General features: G+C 51.2%; 1 protein-coding gene and 1 long non-coding RNA gene across 2 annotated transcripts in view; one reads left to right on the top strand and one right to left on the bottom strand.

Annotated features, from left to right (window-relative positions):
* The window catches only part of LOC138390483 (uncharacterized), a 34,440-nt gene that overhangs the window by 9,160 nt on the left and 9,736 nt on the right, over positions 1–15,544 (bottom strand). The window contains exon 4 of the long non-coding RNA XR_011234545.1: positions 6,033–6,135. This is a non-coding gene — a long non-coding RNA (uncharacterized lncRNA). The remainder of the gene's footprint in view (positions 1–6,032; positions 6,136–15,544) is intronic.
* LOC138389067 (golgin subfamily A member 2-like) lies at positions 36–5,407 on the top strand. Its single transcript, XM_069477246.1, is given in 12 exon segments — positions 36–55; positions 379–574; positions 985–1,074; positions 1,181–1,288; positions 1,499–1,586; positions 2,081–2,286; positions 2,518–2,631; positions 3,457–3,598; positions 3,601–3,689; positions 3,768–3,840; positions 3,977–4,083; positions 4,305–5,407. Coding segments are annotated over 12 exon segments (1,431 nt in total). The 3' UTR covers positions 4,503–5,407.

Genomic DNA, 15,544 nt, shown 5'->3' with positions numbered 1-15,544 from the left:
ACAAAGAGTTAACCAAAGAGTGAGAGGCTCTCAAGATGGACTTATACAAGAACAAGTAGGATGGGGGAAGGTGGGGCTGGGTGGTCTGGGGGCCCGTAGTGCGGGTGATGTGGTGGGAGGGGGGAGGGATACAGGTGAGCATGGTAGGTGGTTCTACAGGTTTGGACGTGGGCAGGGCCACACGCTAGTCCCAGCTGTGCCACTGGCTCATGATGGAGCCTCAGGTCCTCCCCGTAGCCTGCCACTTGAGACTCTTGACTCCTGGGGTCCCTTCCAGCGCCGCAGTTCTGTGGTTATGTGGCGAGGGTGGTGGGTTGATCACCAAAACAGTCCTTTCTCTTCTTCATTCATTCCTTTCTCCACTGCCTCTGGCCACAGCAAAAATAATGAGGACCTAAAGGAGACGAACTCAGAGCTGGAAGAGAAGCTTCACTTCCTAGTGTCTGAGAAGGAGGCCCTGAAGTGTCAGTTCGATGATATGCAGAAGCAGCTGGACTTTTCTGAGCTCCTGCTGCTGCAGATGGGAGGCTGCAGCCCCGGGGAGCGGTCCGAGCGCCATCCAGCTGGGTCCATAGTCTCTAGGGACCATTGTGGGGGTCGGGGGTGGCTCTTAGTCAAGAGCTGGAGAATTTGGATTCTTGTTCTGGTCCTGTCGTAGGATCCTCCAGAGATTGCTAAAAATCCACAAACGGGGGTCCACTCTAGACCTCTGGAATCAGAATCTCAGGGACTTTTTAAATTTTTTTTTAAAGTGTCCTGGTTGAAAACCATTGTTCTATAAATTATATCTATATGGCTAGTCTGTGAGTCTGTTCACTTCCTCCAGGGAGCTAAGCCAACACTTTTATTACACGGTCATAATAATACAGAGCAGAAACCACTGACCCTGAGCTGTACGTCGAGCCCAGCTCCAGCCCTCTGGGGAGCAGTTTGTGGAGCAGTCTGGGCTCCCCGGATCTAACCTCCTCATTTTTCACCATCCAGTTCGCTACCCCAACCGAAGCCCATAATAGCAGCCTGCAATTACAGCAGATCTTGGAGGATCAGGAGAAGCTGGAGAAACGCGTGGCTGAGGTGAGGCTTTGGGGAGGGGGTGTGTGGAAGGAGGATGATCACAGGTGGCCCAGAGCAGGTAGCAACAAGGGACAGTCCCTCCTGACTTCTGAGCCCGTTCTTGCAGTTTACAGAGAAGATGAAACGACTACAGATCGACAGAGACCATTATTTAGAGATTCTGAAAGGAGATATTGCCATGTGGCAGAAGAAAATGCAGGAAATGGCAGAAAAGGTGAGGTCGGACCCTGCAACCCCCACCTGAGATCAGTCACTTGATCTTTCTGGGCACCTGTAAAATGGGAATCCTATGGCTTGCTGGGGCGTGCAGGCAGAGGTGGGCATGTGTTTCGGGTTTGTGGAGGTGGGGACACAGAGGGAGATGGTGGCCTGTCCGTCTACCAGCATCTCTCCCTGTGGCTCTCTCCCCCCCGTCTCTAGGCAGATTCGAATGTTGAAGGAGGAAAAGGAGCACAGTGTGACTCAGGTGCGGGAGCTGGAGAGCAGTTTGGCTGAACTGAAGCGCCAGATAGGTAATCTGAGACTGGGGGCACCTGGGAGGAGGATTGTGTCGGAGGGCTATGGGGGTAGCTTAGAATGCCCCCGGGAGGGTGGGAAGATGCCAGAGCTTTGTGGCAGTGGGAAAGAAGTCTGTGCCAGGAAGTAGCAAGTCTCGTAATCTCTCTGAGCCTCAGTGGCCACATTTGCAGAGGAGGGAATACCCATTGTCACCCATCTACAGTTGTCTTGAGCACAATAATGGCTTGAAAGATTGACCATGATATGAGTGTGAGGAATTATTAGCTAGGAAACCAAGGTTTGGGGAGAGGAGCTGTGGACTAAAAGGAGGGTTTTTTGAGAATCCAGAGGTCTTTATCATACGCTTCCTTTCTCAGCTGAACCCTGATCCCCAGAGCCCCGGGCAGGGCCCTCGGAAAGTGAGCAGCAGCTACAGGCAGAAGCTGAGCAGCTGCAAAAGCAGCTGGAAAGCCTAGAAGGACAGCTGCAAGCCCAGTTACAAGCAAATGAGAGTTTGAGTCATCAGAACCTGGAGCAGTGGCAGCAGCTGCGGGTGCTGCAGCAGTGGCCGAAATCTGGGGGGCCCAGGCAGACGAGCGCAATAAGATCCTGGAAACTACGCAGAATGACCGTGCCACCATCAGTCGTGTGGTCTCCCAGAACCTTGAGCTAAAGAAGCAGCTGGCCGAGCTGCAAGACGGCTTTATCAAGCTCGTGCGTGGCCCCACTTGGCTACCCTGCCCTCCTCATTTGCCCTCTGGGACTCTGTTTCCCCACCTGTAAAATTGGGCAGGGTAGACCTTATGTGAAATGGTACCAGAGCCCCACTCCAATATATGGTGGCAGGGGGATGGGTTTTCAACCTGTCACCACCCATCCCTGTGCTGTGGGAGGTGGACATCAAGTCCTGGGCTCTCCAGCTGCAGATTACTTCTCTCTGTCCAGAGCGATGACAAAATGGACATCACTAGTGCACTACAGTCAGAGCAGCATGTGAAGACGGAGCTGGCTAAGAAGCTGGGCCAGCTACAGGAGAAGCTGGGAGAGCTGAAGGAAACGGTAACCGCCCCTCCATCTGAGAAGCGGGGGAGGTGCCGGGCCAGGACAAAGGCAGTGCCAGCCTGGGGGACAGGGAGACCCCAGAAGCCTACAGAGCAGTCCTGTGACTACTGCTTCCTGCCCTCTGACTTTGAGAGGTGGGTAGCCCTGGGCTTCTCCTGGGTCTGGACATAATTGTCTCAGCTAGAGGCACTGGGCGCCCCTAACCCTAGGGGAAGATGGTCTGATGGGCAGCTCTTTGGATTCAGACGGGATTCCAGTCTCGGCTCTGCTGGCAGATATTCAAATACTTTACATCTAGCTGGGCATGGTGGCTCACCCCTGTAATCCCAGCATTTTGGGAGGCCGAGGCAGGAGGATCGCTTGAGCCCAGGAGTTTGGGGTTGCAGTGAGCTATGATGATACCACTGCACTCTACCCAGGGTGACAGAATGAGGCTCTGTCTCAAAAACAAAAATTAAAAAAACAAAACCAAGAAACAAACGAAAAAGAAGTTAGCACTTTTCTCAGAGAGGTGTTGAGGATTAAATGAGATCATGCACGTAAAGTGTCAGGCATTTAGTGTGCACTTAACAGATGCCTGCTGGTTGGCTCCCTTTGCTTTACCTCCCATCTGTGGCCTAAAGTTTAAGTGATGGGAAGAAGATTATGGGATGTGAGGCTGGGTGAGGAGGCGTTGGGGCTCTGTGCAAGGGAGACAGGCCTGGAGCCAGGGGCCTGTGCAGGCGGCAGAGTCCCACCCTGCCTGTCCCCACTACCCCATTGATGGGCTCAGAGTCTGGACGCAGGCCACCACCTGCCCCCACATCCAGGGTCTTCCCTCAGGTGCAACTGAAGAGTGACGAGGCGAAGAGTCTGCAGCAGGAGCAGGACGGGTACCTGCTCTACGTGCAGCAGCACGTGGCCGCCTACCAGCAGCTGATTTCACAAAGGGAGACTGTGCACAGGGAGCTCCTGCAGCAGACCCAGCCGTGGATCGGCTGCAGCAGGAGAAAGTTCAGGGTGCAATGGTGGTGGAGAGGGCCTGCCAGGAGTTGCAGGAGACCCAGGTGAGGGAGGTGCTGAGGGCTGGGCCCCTGAGTAGGAGGACCTGGCAGCCTCAATGCCTTCTCACCCTCTTTCCTGGCCCTTGGGAGCGCCTGGAAGCCGCCAGCCAACAGAACCAGCAGCTCCAGGTCCAGCTGAGCCTAATGGCTGACCCTGGGAAGGGTAAGTGAGGGGGAGGGGGGCCTCTAGAACAGCTGGTGATTCTCGAGGGAGGGCTGGCCCAGGTCACACAGTGAGGGAGGTGGTCCATTCTGCCTCCCTTGTTGGGTTGTCTGAGGACTCCTCTGGCTGCCCTCAGGAGATGGATTGGACAAGGAAGGAGCAGAGAAAGAGGAGGGAACGGATGAGGAGGCTGCTAGGCCCAAGCCGAGCATCCTGCAGGACCTAGAGAGCCGAGAAGCCATGGTGAACATAACTCTTCTTGCCCCTTCTCTGTGACACCTTTCCTGCCCTCTGATTTCTCTTGACACCCCCCTTCCTTGGAAGCCAGTGATCAGACACCATCTACTTGTGAACCATCTACTTGCGTATCCCCTGAGGCCCCGAGTTGGGAGGGTTCCTCTCTGCTTTCTTTCGTCTGTAAGTCCTTTGTGTCCCCCCACAAGGACATTCACTTTTGCCTGCAGGTGACATCTTTCAACTCAGCTCTGGCCAGTGCTGAGGAGGAGCAGGCCCAGCTGGGCAGGCAGCTGAGGGAACAGAAGGTGCGCTGCTTGGCTCTCCAGGCAGCCCCGGCCCCTGAAATTGGGGGCGACGTCGTGTCTGGGGAAACCCTACAGGTGAACATGGAGAAGCTGCAGGTGAGTGAGTCTCTCCTGACTTGAGCCAAGAAGGGAGGGGGCAGGCAGGTTGCTGCCCAGACCTGACCCCATTATTTTGGTGCTAGACCTGGTTTGTAGCACTCATGCAGGAGAAGGTGGATCTGACGGAACAAGTGGATGAGCTGGAACAGCGCTGTGTACAGCTGGCCGGAGAGACGGACACCATTGGTGAGCCAGGAGACCAGGGCATGGCTGGGCGAGCTCTCCGTAGGGTTGGGGGAGCCCCGGAGTCTGAACCCTGTCCTTTTGCAGGGGAGTACGTCACACTGTACCAACATCAGAGAGCAGCACTAAAGCAGAAGCAGCGTCAGAACGAGGAGTACGTTGGGCAGATGGCGAGGGAGAAGGAAGAAATGAAGGTAGGGCCCAGAACGTTGCTGTGGGCACGCATGGGCAGGGGTGGGGTGCGGGCGCTGAGCACCTCTTCCTCGAGGCAAAGATGCTGGAGCTGCAGGGGCTGGTGATGCAGCTGCTGAACGAGCACAACAAGGACCACGGCAAAGTCCTGCCGGACACCCACAGCGCTGGGGAGGTGCCCACTCCAGGGCCCTCAGCCCTCCAGGAGCTTGGAGCTCACAAGCAGGGCGGTAAGTAGAGCCCGTGGGCAGGGTGGCACAGGAGCAGGAGAGAAGGGCTGCAGGTGGCTCAGCGCCCTGCCCCTCTCTCCCCAAGGTTCTTACGAGGTGAGCCTCGCCAACAAGGAGGCCGCACAAGAAGTGGCCAGGAGGGGGTCTGGTCCTGAGAGCCACACTGCTCAGCAGATCATGGAGCTGCTTCATGAAATGCAGCGCCCCCGACGACAACGAGACGGGCTTGGGCGTCAACCCCTGCCTGCCCTACCGGAATAAGGAAAGGAACCAATGTAAGGTCTGGATTGCCTAAAACCCTTACACTGTCAGCAAGGCTTGGAGAAGTGGGGCTGCCCCCGTCCCCCGCCCCCGTCCCCCCCCTGCCACTCCCAGTCAGCCTTGCTCCTTAGAGTCCCAAGAAAAGACCCCTCCCACCTGGGCCAGGACTAAGTCCTAATTTTTGGATTATTTTCAAGTGACCATCTTAGCAGTATTTAAAAAATTTTAAATTATTTCCCTTCTTAGAAAGATAAAAACAAATTTGGGGGCTGGAAGGAGGGGAAAAATTGCAAAAAGCAAAAATAGAAAAGTTATTTCCCTTCATAGCTGGATTTATACAGAGATTATTTCCCTGCATAGATGGATGAAATAATTTAGATATATCCCTTCTTAGAAGGAAAAACACAAATTTTGAGCTGGAGGACAGAAAAAAATTAGAAAAAACAAAAATAGGCGGGTGGGGGAGGAGCAAAAAAAAAGGAAAAAATAGGAAAAAGAACAAAAACAAAAAATTATTTCCTTTCTTAGCTGGTTTGAAAAAATATTTCTCTTCATAGTTACATATCAAAAATTGGATTATTTCATTTCTTAGAGGTATTAAAACAACTTTGGAGACTGGAGAACAAAATTAGAGAAAACTTGAAACCAAAAACCAACATAGAAAGTAAATTATTTCACTTCTTACCTGGCTTTAAGAATAAAACCATATTATTTTCCTCCATAGCCGGATATGTTCTTTCCCTTCTTAGGTTGATAAAAATCTCCATTCTTAAAATTTCCATTTTTACCTGGACAAAAAAATTTGTGTTATATACCTTCTTAGTGGGATTTGAAACAACTAGATTATGTCCCTTCTTAGGGAGATAAAAAAATTATTATTTTCCTTTTTAGATGGGGCCAGAGGCTAATAAATTCATTTTTAAGGAGCCTGCCTCTGGGGACAACCTCCCCCTCCCCTAGCGTCCATTCCTTGCCCCAAAGCAGTCCTTTCCTCAGGGACATCCATCCTGTCTCTCAGCGGACAGGGGGCAGCACCCTCCAGCTTTGATCAACTGGGGCGAACTTGGCCCGGCCGGGACAGCTGCTTGTATAGATTGTATGCGTAATATTTTGTATATTCGGGGGTAAAGCCAACCCCTGTATCATACCAGAGTTTGGAGCTGGCAAATGGGGAATAGGCCTGAATCCAAGATAAGCTTTTAAAAAATATGGGGAGGAGGTTCAAATTATTTGGGGCTGAGAAACTTATTTATCGATATCATAATACAGAGGAAGGGTGCAGGGAGGTGGTTGTGGCACCCTGGTGACGCAGCTCCTGTTTATCTTGCTTTTTATTTCTGAATAAATGGTTTTAGCTATACTGCTGGACCTGTGTGTTCCTTTTTCTGTTACTGGGTCCTGGGGTCTGTGCCACTGAGCAGGCAGCAGAGGGCAGGCTTCTAATTGTTCAGAGCCCCAGAGTGTCTGAGCATGTCCAAGGGGGTTGTTGGGGACCTGTCACCTGAGAGCTGCTTGGTGAAGCCTGGGGGACTCCAGGGGACTGCCACAGTGGGTATGGGGAGCAGTCCTGCTCCGATGGCCAAGAAGCTGGGGAGCCTGATCTAGGAATGGGAGGGAACACTGGGTGCCGACTTAAGCCCAGGCATCTTCCATTCCATCCCTCCATCCCCCTGGCCTGTGTGGGTCGGTGGCCTGTTCCTCCTGTTTCCCTCCCTCTAGGGCACCAGCCCCAGCCCCGGGTCCTCCTGCCAGGCTGAGCTCGTGGCCCTGCTCCCTAGTGGTCAGAGTGGGGTCTGCTCAGAAGATGAGCTTAGCTCCAGGTACTTTCCAAGGAGGCCTTGGAAAGGATGTGGCCTCTTCACGCTCCTGACTGCACCACTGTAGCCCCCACTCCAACACCCCAGTGTTTAAACCTTCACCTTCCCCTGAGCTCCAGAGAAAACACGAGCCAGCGGAGGACACATTGTTCCTGTCATCCAGAAATGGGGTTTATTCTCAGCCTAGAGACAGCAGGACTGGTAGCGTCAGACCACGCGGCTGCCTGCACAGCACCCCCATGCTTCGAGGGGAGGGACGGGAGGGCTGGCTGTCCACGGGCGGGGCATGACAGGAAGGCTCACTGCATGTGGCACACTTTGAAGCGGGGATGTCAGGGGACAGTGGTCTCTTGTAGTTGGGCCACAGACTCCACAAGCACGGCACAGGATTGATTCCCAGCACTAGAGGCGAGGCTGTGAGCCATACATATGTGCATATATATATATATATATATGAGTATTTATAGATATTTATAGAACAGGGCAGGAGCGATACCACAGAGGGGCACAAGTTTTCACCAACATCATGCCCGCATGTGAGAGCTCACCACTACAACAGACTAAGTCACAGATGAAGGGGGTGGCTTTGTGGCTGGGGGAGTCAATGGTAGTCACAGAACAGCTGTCCAGGCAAGCTTGGAAAGGGAGGTCTCTGAGGAAGAGAAGGGATCTGGTTAGAGTTCGAAGGGGGGTGGGGGGCTCTCAGGAATGGATGGACTTGCCTGGCCTGATCGGCTGGCAGTTGGAGAGAAGCCAGGAGAGAAAACGGGAGACACAGTAAGGAGAGAGCTGGTGAGGCAGTGCAGCTGCCGCGCCACGCCCGGCGGGCGGCGGAGGCGATGGGGAAGGTGTGTGCGTGGGTGAGGTTCCCGGGACAGAGGGGCCAGACAGAAGAGATGAAGGGGAAGAAGACTGAGACGGGGCAGCGGGTAGGTGGGCCAGAGTTTCATAGCTAGTCCTGGTAGGGGTGCGGTGGCCTTCCCGCCCCCACGCACGCTGGCCTCTCACACATCACTCAGGCAGTGCACCCATAGTTCCAGACACGTGCTCAGCCCCCCTTGGGCTTCCCTCTTCTCTGGTCACCCTATCTTTCAACCCACTGGCCCAGGGCCACCCCTAGCCTTGGGGAGCCCCACACAACAACCACCAGGCCTGATGGAGAAAGAACACTGCTTGAACCAGGAGGGTGAAGCTAACAGAGATGGCTGGAGGGAGCGCAGTGGCCACAGACTTATAATTCTAAGAGGGGAGCCTCAACTGGTTGGAGGACTGCAGGTCGAGTAGGTGATTCTGGGCACTTCCTGCTGGGGAAAGGCAGAAGAGCGAGAGTCAGTGGCCCGGCAAGAGTGGAGGGTGGGTTCACTGGCGGAACTCAGGCTGCCCAGGCCAGCAGACACAGAACTCTTCCTTATTCCATCTGCACTCTGGCCAGCGGCTTTCCTCAGTGCAGCCTACACTACTCCTCTGCCCACCTGCCCTCCTGATTCCTGCCCACCTGAGCCTTATCTCAATCACATCCCTCACTGAAGACAGGCAGCCTTGAGGAAGCTCCCCAAGACTGCTGTCTTCCCCAAGGCAGGGCCATGATCTGCTAAATGTTTCCCGTGTGTTAGCAAGTCTTAAGTCAGAGCAGGTACCAAACCTTACAGTTCTCATATGTCACACCTCAGCATGACTTGGGAATGTTGAGTCTGAGTCCGAACTCACATTGGCAGTTAGCAAAGTGCTTCTATAGCCACATTTGCAGTTAACACAGTAACCCTGTAGCCACTATCTCTCTCCATCTCCACACCCACCCTGGGAGAAAGGCAGGATGTTATGTGGTAGAACTGAAAGTGAAGCCCTAGGAGGGAAAATTACTTGCCTAAATGCCCTGGGTGAACCAGCATTTTTAGACTCCCAGTCCAGTGCTCTTGCCCAAGACCATGCTGCCTGCCTTTACTCAGCTGCTTTGGTCATCGGATCACCATAGAGCAAGCCCCATGCCTGGTTCATTTTGGTTTACAGAGGCTAGACCCACAGCCCTACCCTCCAGCCATCTGGAAACATAAAGAGATGCTGTTGTTCTGATGTGTTCTTCCTCAGAGATCCGTGGCCAGTGGAAACAGGGCAGAATGAGTTAGCCATCAGAGTAAGTATCCTTGAAAGAGGGTCGTGGATTAAGATTGCAAAGCCAAAGGATGAAATTTTCCCTGGGAATCTCTGGGAATGGGGGTAGCCTTCACCCACGCCTGCCCCAGCCCCCTCCCCACCCCGGTGGTCCAGCCCAGGTAGGGCCAGGGGCAGGGGGAAGGAAAAAAAGCCATCAGATTGCCCACGGCTCCCAGACCTTTTCCCCAGCTGCTCCCTGTCCTACCCCATGCCTGGGTGCCATTCTTACACTCTCACACCCGTGTGCACGCCCACACGCACATCACACACCCTGCTGGTCACACAGTCACACCTTGGCCTCTTCCTGGGGGCCAGTGGCTGGACACTCCCTGGGACTGCTCAAGAGACAGGACTGGGAAGTAGGAGCGGTTACATCAGAGTCTCCCTGAGCATAACTGAACCGAATCCACACCTCCAGGGAGGATCTGCCTTCAGACCCTCGGACCTGAGCTTGGCTCCCCAGGGGCTGGGAGAGGAGTTGAGGACAGAATAGAGAATGGAGGAGACCGAGTAGGGGAAAGGAGGAGGAATGCAGTGTGTGGAGGCCAAGAGTTTAAATAAAAGCGCCATGCAAGTGCTGGAAAGAAGGGGCCAGGTGGGATGAGCCCCACAGCCCCCTCCCCAGAAACGACCACCTCCAGGACTCAGCGCTCCCGGGACAGCAGGCTCCGCCACCCCTCGGCCACACGTCCGTGACTCTGGCACCCACGGTCAGAGTGCGTGGGATGGAGAGGGCCGGTTCTGGTGGCCGAGTCCGGTGCTCTAGAATCCGGCCCCACCTCCCTCTCAGCCTCGCCCGCCTGGCGGCCTCTCCTACTCACCTGGGGACCCCGGGTGGGGCGCGGTTGGGGCGCGAGGGCAGCTGGGGAGGACCAAAGGGATCAGGGGAAGCCCCTGGCCTGGAGGGCATGGGGGGGCGCCCCCCCAGGGCGGATCCAGCAGGCGGAGGCCCAGGAGCAGAGCCCCGCCGCGGGCCAGGCGGGGGCTCGGCGCTGTGATGTGTGGGGCTGGACTTGGGCGACCCGCAGGCGACAGGGAACCCGGCACATGGAAAGGAGAGAGATGAGCGGCTCCGCCCCAGCCTCAGGCCCCGCCCATGCACACAAGCTCCTCCCCGCCGCGCTCCCAGGTGCTCCCCATATCATAACTAATCTCAGTTTAAACTGTGTGCCTCCGACATCTGTGCCTGGATGTGAGTACAGACTGTCTTCCCGACCTCAGAGTCCCCGGGACCCAGGGCTAGGCTGCGTGATGACAAGTGCCCTCTCTATCTGTGCTTACTCAGCCCCATCCATTGCCCAAGGCGGCCACCCCTCTTTCTGTTTAGCAGATCCAGGCTTCCAGCTATCACCCCCTCTTTCAGCACTCGTCCCCCCACCGAAATTTTCAGGGAATTTAATCCCCAGCTTATAGATGGGGAAACGGAAGCACCAGGAGGTAAGACTTGCCGGCTCTCCCGGCCTGCCAACAGAAGGCCCAAGATTTGCACGGAGCAGTCGGGCTCCAGAGCCCAGGCTCCTAATCTCTCCTTAACTCTGGCCTCCTGGCCCAACCCAGCTCTGCCCTAGGTGTGTCCTCAGTGAGATTTCGCTATGGAGACCTTGAAGCCGGGGGAGATATGTAATCCCATCTAAATTGTGGCCCTGCTGGATAGGAAGTATATGGAAATATATTTCCGAATATAGAAAATTTAGAATAAAATCAAGCAATACTTAGATAAACAAAATCAAACCCAATAGGTGGGGTGTCTGCAAATCTCAATTCATTGGAAAAATTAGGTAACTCAAACCCAGGGTACATGGGCGGTCATACCACCCCATTTGGAGCCCTGATTGGCACAGGGATTAGCAAAGTGGACTCGGTGTGGCCTATCATGATCTCGGGATCTAGGAGCCTGAGTCATGGCCAAAGAATTTGGTCAGTGGACAGCCTTAGTCTGCTGGGAAAACCACCCCAAATCACTTGGATGACAAAACATTTTCCTTAGCTGGTGTCTTTAACCCTGAAAAGACTAGAATTGAACAATGGTAGTTAAAATGTACCAAATGTGTAAACAACATGAGATTTGTAAATTGAATTTTAAAATTTAAGTTAAGCTATTGAGTTTACTTCAAGATATAGACTGTCTCTTTAAAGCCAAAGAAACTACCAACAGTCCCTTCTGTGCACAATACCCACTCTCATGAACACCAGCATCCTCTCGGACAAACCCACACGCCTCCTTGTTTGCCAGGCACCTGCCAGGGTGACATGGACACCTGGGGGAGGGCACAGGCCCCCTGGCTACTCGTCTGGGCTTTGGCAGCAGAAGGGCCCGCGTGTGAACCCAACTTGCCCTGTTCTCTGACTGAGTGACTTGACCTCGGTGAAGCTGGTCACTTGTCTATAAAATGGAGGTTAACATAACACCCACTTGACCATCCCCTTTGTGGTCCCTCCCACATGTGTTCATTGAGTACTGCATGCCAGCCACTGCTCTGGGTGCTGGGGACTTGGTGCCCAAGGACAGAGGCGGCCCTAGCTTTCGGGGAGCTCATGTCGTGGTAGGAACAGGCAAGAAAATGTTGGAGTGCTGAGTGCCAGAAGGACCCGGGTGGGTCAGTGGAACAGAGTGGGGAGCTGCCTTGGGCTGGGCAGGGGGAAGGCCTCTCTGAGGCCATAACAGAAGAGCTGGGGCCTGGACGCTGGAAGCAGCAGCCCACGCAGATGTCTGGGGCAAAGCTTTCTAGACAGAGGAACACAGAGAGCAAGCCCTGAGGCCATGTGGCCAGCCCAGAGTGGCCAAAGTGGGGAGGCAGAGGACAGAGAAAGGCAGGGCTAGGCTGAGGCCATGAGGGCCATGAGGAGAGCTGTGAGGCCCAGGCCTGGGGCGGCCCCAGGGTTCTCAGGGCCTGCAGCTTAAACAGTGGGGGCCCTTAAGAAAAATGAGGCAGCTTGAACATCATTAGCCTCGTGGCAGACCTGCCTCTGCCCTGGGTGTGGTAGTAGGTGTTATAGAAATAGAAGCAGAAAAAAATTTTTTTTCTTTTACAGTATCAATCTCTAGTCTTTTTAAAATTTTACACTACTTTTAATTTACGTAGAGAGGTTCATGGTGTTTGGTGTGCAGCTCTAGACAAGTGCGTGCAGTTTCCACAATCAGGACGCAGACCGAGTCGCTCCCCCAACCCCAGCCCCTGGCAGCTCCTGGAACACTTTCCATTCCTATAATTTTGTCCTTCCAGAATGTCTTATATATGGAATCATATGGCATATAAGCGAGTCTTGCTCTGTCACCCAGGCTACAGTGCCGTGGCACCAGCCTAGCTCACAGCAACTTCAAACTACTGGGTTCCAGCGATTCTCCTGCCTCGGCCTCCCGAGTTGCTGGGACTACAGGCAGTGTGCCACTACACCTGGCTAATTTTTCTATTTTTTGTAGAGACAGGATCTCGCTCTGGCTCAGGATGATCTCGAACTCCTGGCCTCAAACAATTCTCCAGCCTCAGCCTCCCAGAGTGCAAAGATTACAGGTGTGAGCCAAATTTTTGCATTTTGAACAAATCAAAAACACTAGCACAGGCCGGGCGCGGTGGCTCACGTCTGTAATCCTAGCACTCTGGGAGGCCGAGGTGGGCGGATCGTTTGAGCTCAGGAGTTCGAGACCAGCCTGAGCAAGAGCGAGACCCCATCTCTACTAAAAATAGAAAGAAATTATATGGACAGCTAAAAATATATATAGAAAAAATTAGCCGGGCATGGTGGTGCATGCCTGTAGTCCCAGCTACTTGGGAGGCTGAGGCAGTAGGATCGCTTGAGCTCAGGAGTTTGAGGTTGCTGTGAGCTAGGCTGACGCCACGGCACTCACTCTAGCCTGGGCAACAGAGTGAGACTCTGTCTCAAAAAAAAAAAAAACAAAAAAAAAACAAAACACTAGCACATACAAAAATGACCTAAAGCACAGTTTTGCTGTCTACACATTTCTCCATAAAAATGGAAGTCTGCAAAAAAATCATAAAGTATGGAAGAGATCTGAATTGTAATAGCTTATCAACAATTTACTAAATAAACAAAATGAGTATACCATTTTGATCTAAAAATTTTAGAACTACATTATGAAACCTAGGCTGCTAGTTTCTCTACTTGCCCTAAACAATTTTGGTTTTATCCAAAGTGGGTTATGTGTCCAAACCTAACAAATATTAAATTACAAAGTTCCTCCATTAAAAACCCTAATATTTTACACTTCTAATAGAAAGCAGCCTATAAATATATAAAGCTAAAACCTTCAAAATGTAAAAAATTCTTTATTCACAGAAAGGAAAAACTCTTTCTTAAGGAAGAATGTCATTTGCAAGCAAAAGGGAGTAATAATTATTAGTGACTATTCTTTCTGCAGGGACAGAAAGAACTAGACAGATGGAGGTTAAAAGGTGTTTTTTTTTTTTACATTTTGTCATGTAAAATTATGATTAAATATAACAAATGTCTCCCTATTGAGCAAAGATGAACAAGTATTCTCATAAAAATATAGCTAGGAGTTGAAAATATTTGCTGTTAGACAACACATTTTGCATAATTTTACACTCCATATTGTTGGGCCAATGAAGTTTTCTACCAGTGATCTAAATCAATACTGCAATTGGAAGTTTATGAAATTACAGGCATAATACATTGTATTTTTGTGATAACTTTCTGGTTTGTATTGATTAATGATGGTGATTTCTAACTACTTGTCCTAAAATGTTTTTGAATACTTAAAAATTAACTCTATTACTATCAAAGAAAATTACTCTCAGTTGTCTATAGCAATTCATATCAAAAGCCCACCCAATTTTATTTAATGGACATTAAAGAAAATAGGAAAAAGGCCCAGCTCTATTAGAGTGTGTATTCCCTTTAGTGGAAAGTGTTGTAAAACTTTACTTATTTCAAAAATTAACCTAGGGCCGGGTGTGGTGGCTCACGCCTGTAATCCTAGCACTCTGGTAGCCAGAGGTGGACAGATCATTTGAGCTCAGGAGTTCGAGACCAGCCTGAGCAAGAGCGAGACCCCCGTCTCTACTAAAAAAATAGAAAGAAATTAGCTGGACAACTAAAAATAGATAGAAAAAATTAGCCGGGCATGGTTTCCTTCCTTTGCCCATCCATGAATGTTGTTTCTTAATAAGGCCTCCAACAGATTTTTTCTTTTGTGAGGCCTGTTTCAGTTGATTTTACTTTGCCTTCTGTGTTTATCTAGAAATCTTTCTGACTTTTTCCCTGTCTCTTGCTTCAAAGTCAGAAGGGAACTCCCCTTGCCAACTCCACCTTATAGGTGCGCCTGCTGATTTACATTAGGGAGAAGTAGGATCCGTCCTTAGCTGAGGTTTCTCTCCAAAGTAACTTAGGGTTGAGGAGTCTGTACATGGTGTCAAAACTAATTTTAACTAAACCTGTCAATGCTCTCATTTATTAGGTTGGGCCACCCAATCTTTGTTTCGATTTATCAAAACCCAAGTCCACAAGAGCATCTTGGTTTGTCGGTCATTGCTTATACTTTTCACCTGATATGTGTCAGAGCTGAGGCTTTCTAAAAACTACTGATTCTCTAAACCTTGAAGAGATTTCAAGGGAGGAGAGAAATCTCATTTCACCCACAGGCTGGTCTAGTCATAACCTAGTTAAAGAAAGATATCCTTGTTTAAGAGCCCCATTATTTATTTTTAGTTTTAAATATAAATGAACATGTGGGTTGTTATATTTCTCTTTAAATGAGAATTTAATCTTACTGATCTAACCTTTGAAGCGTTAAAAAAGAGAACAAGGGCAGGCAGGGATAGTAAGTGGGCGTGTGGGCTGCTGTGTCTCTCCTACCAGTTAAAGAAATCTTAAAAACTTTCTCTTGGTCATGGATTTGGGGAATGCTGGTGTTTTTCTTTACTGTGAAGCATGAAATGTACCGCGTAGACCATCTCTAGTCCTGTGGTGAGAGAGGTACAGCTGGAGTGTCTGGAATAAAGAAAATGATGAATGACACTGATTGAAGTCCTTTTTTGTGTCTTAGGAAGATCACTCTGAGGCTCCTTTCACGTTAGAGGGGAAAAAAGCAGTGTAGAAATGGAGTAAGTATATTTGAGTAGGGACACGTGCCAATTTAATTATATACAAGTGGGTCTAGGTTATTTTAAAACAAACTTTTCATCTTTCTGTAGTCCTGCTGATGGTAGGTCATGGCAGAGAGGGAAGAAAAATGATAATCATTTTACTT

Source organism: Eulemur rufifrons, chromosome 8, assembly GCF_041146395.1.
Source record: "Eulemur rufifrons isolate Redbay chromosome 8, OSU_ERuf_1, whole genome shotgun sequence".
Taxonomy (NCBI): Eukaryota; Metazoa; Chordata; class Mammalia; order Primates; family Lemuridae; genus Eulemur; species Eulemur rufifrons.
The sequence above is the reverse complement of the archived record's forward strand: the minus strand, read 5'-3'. Positions and strand labels throughout refer to the sequence as shown.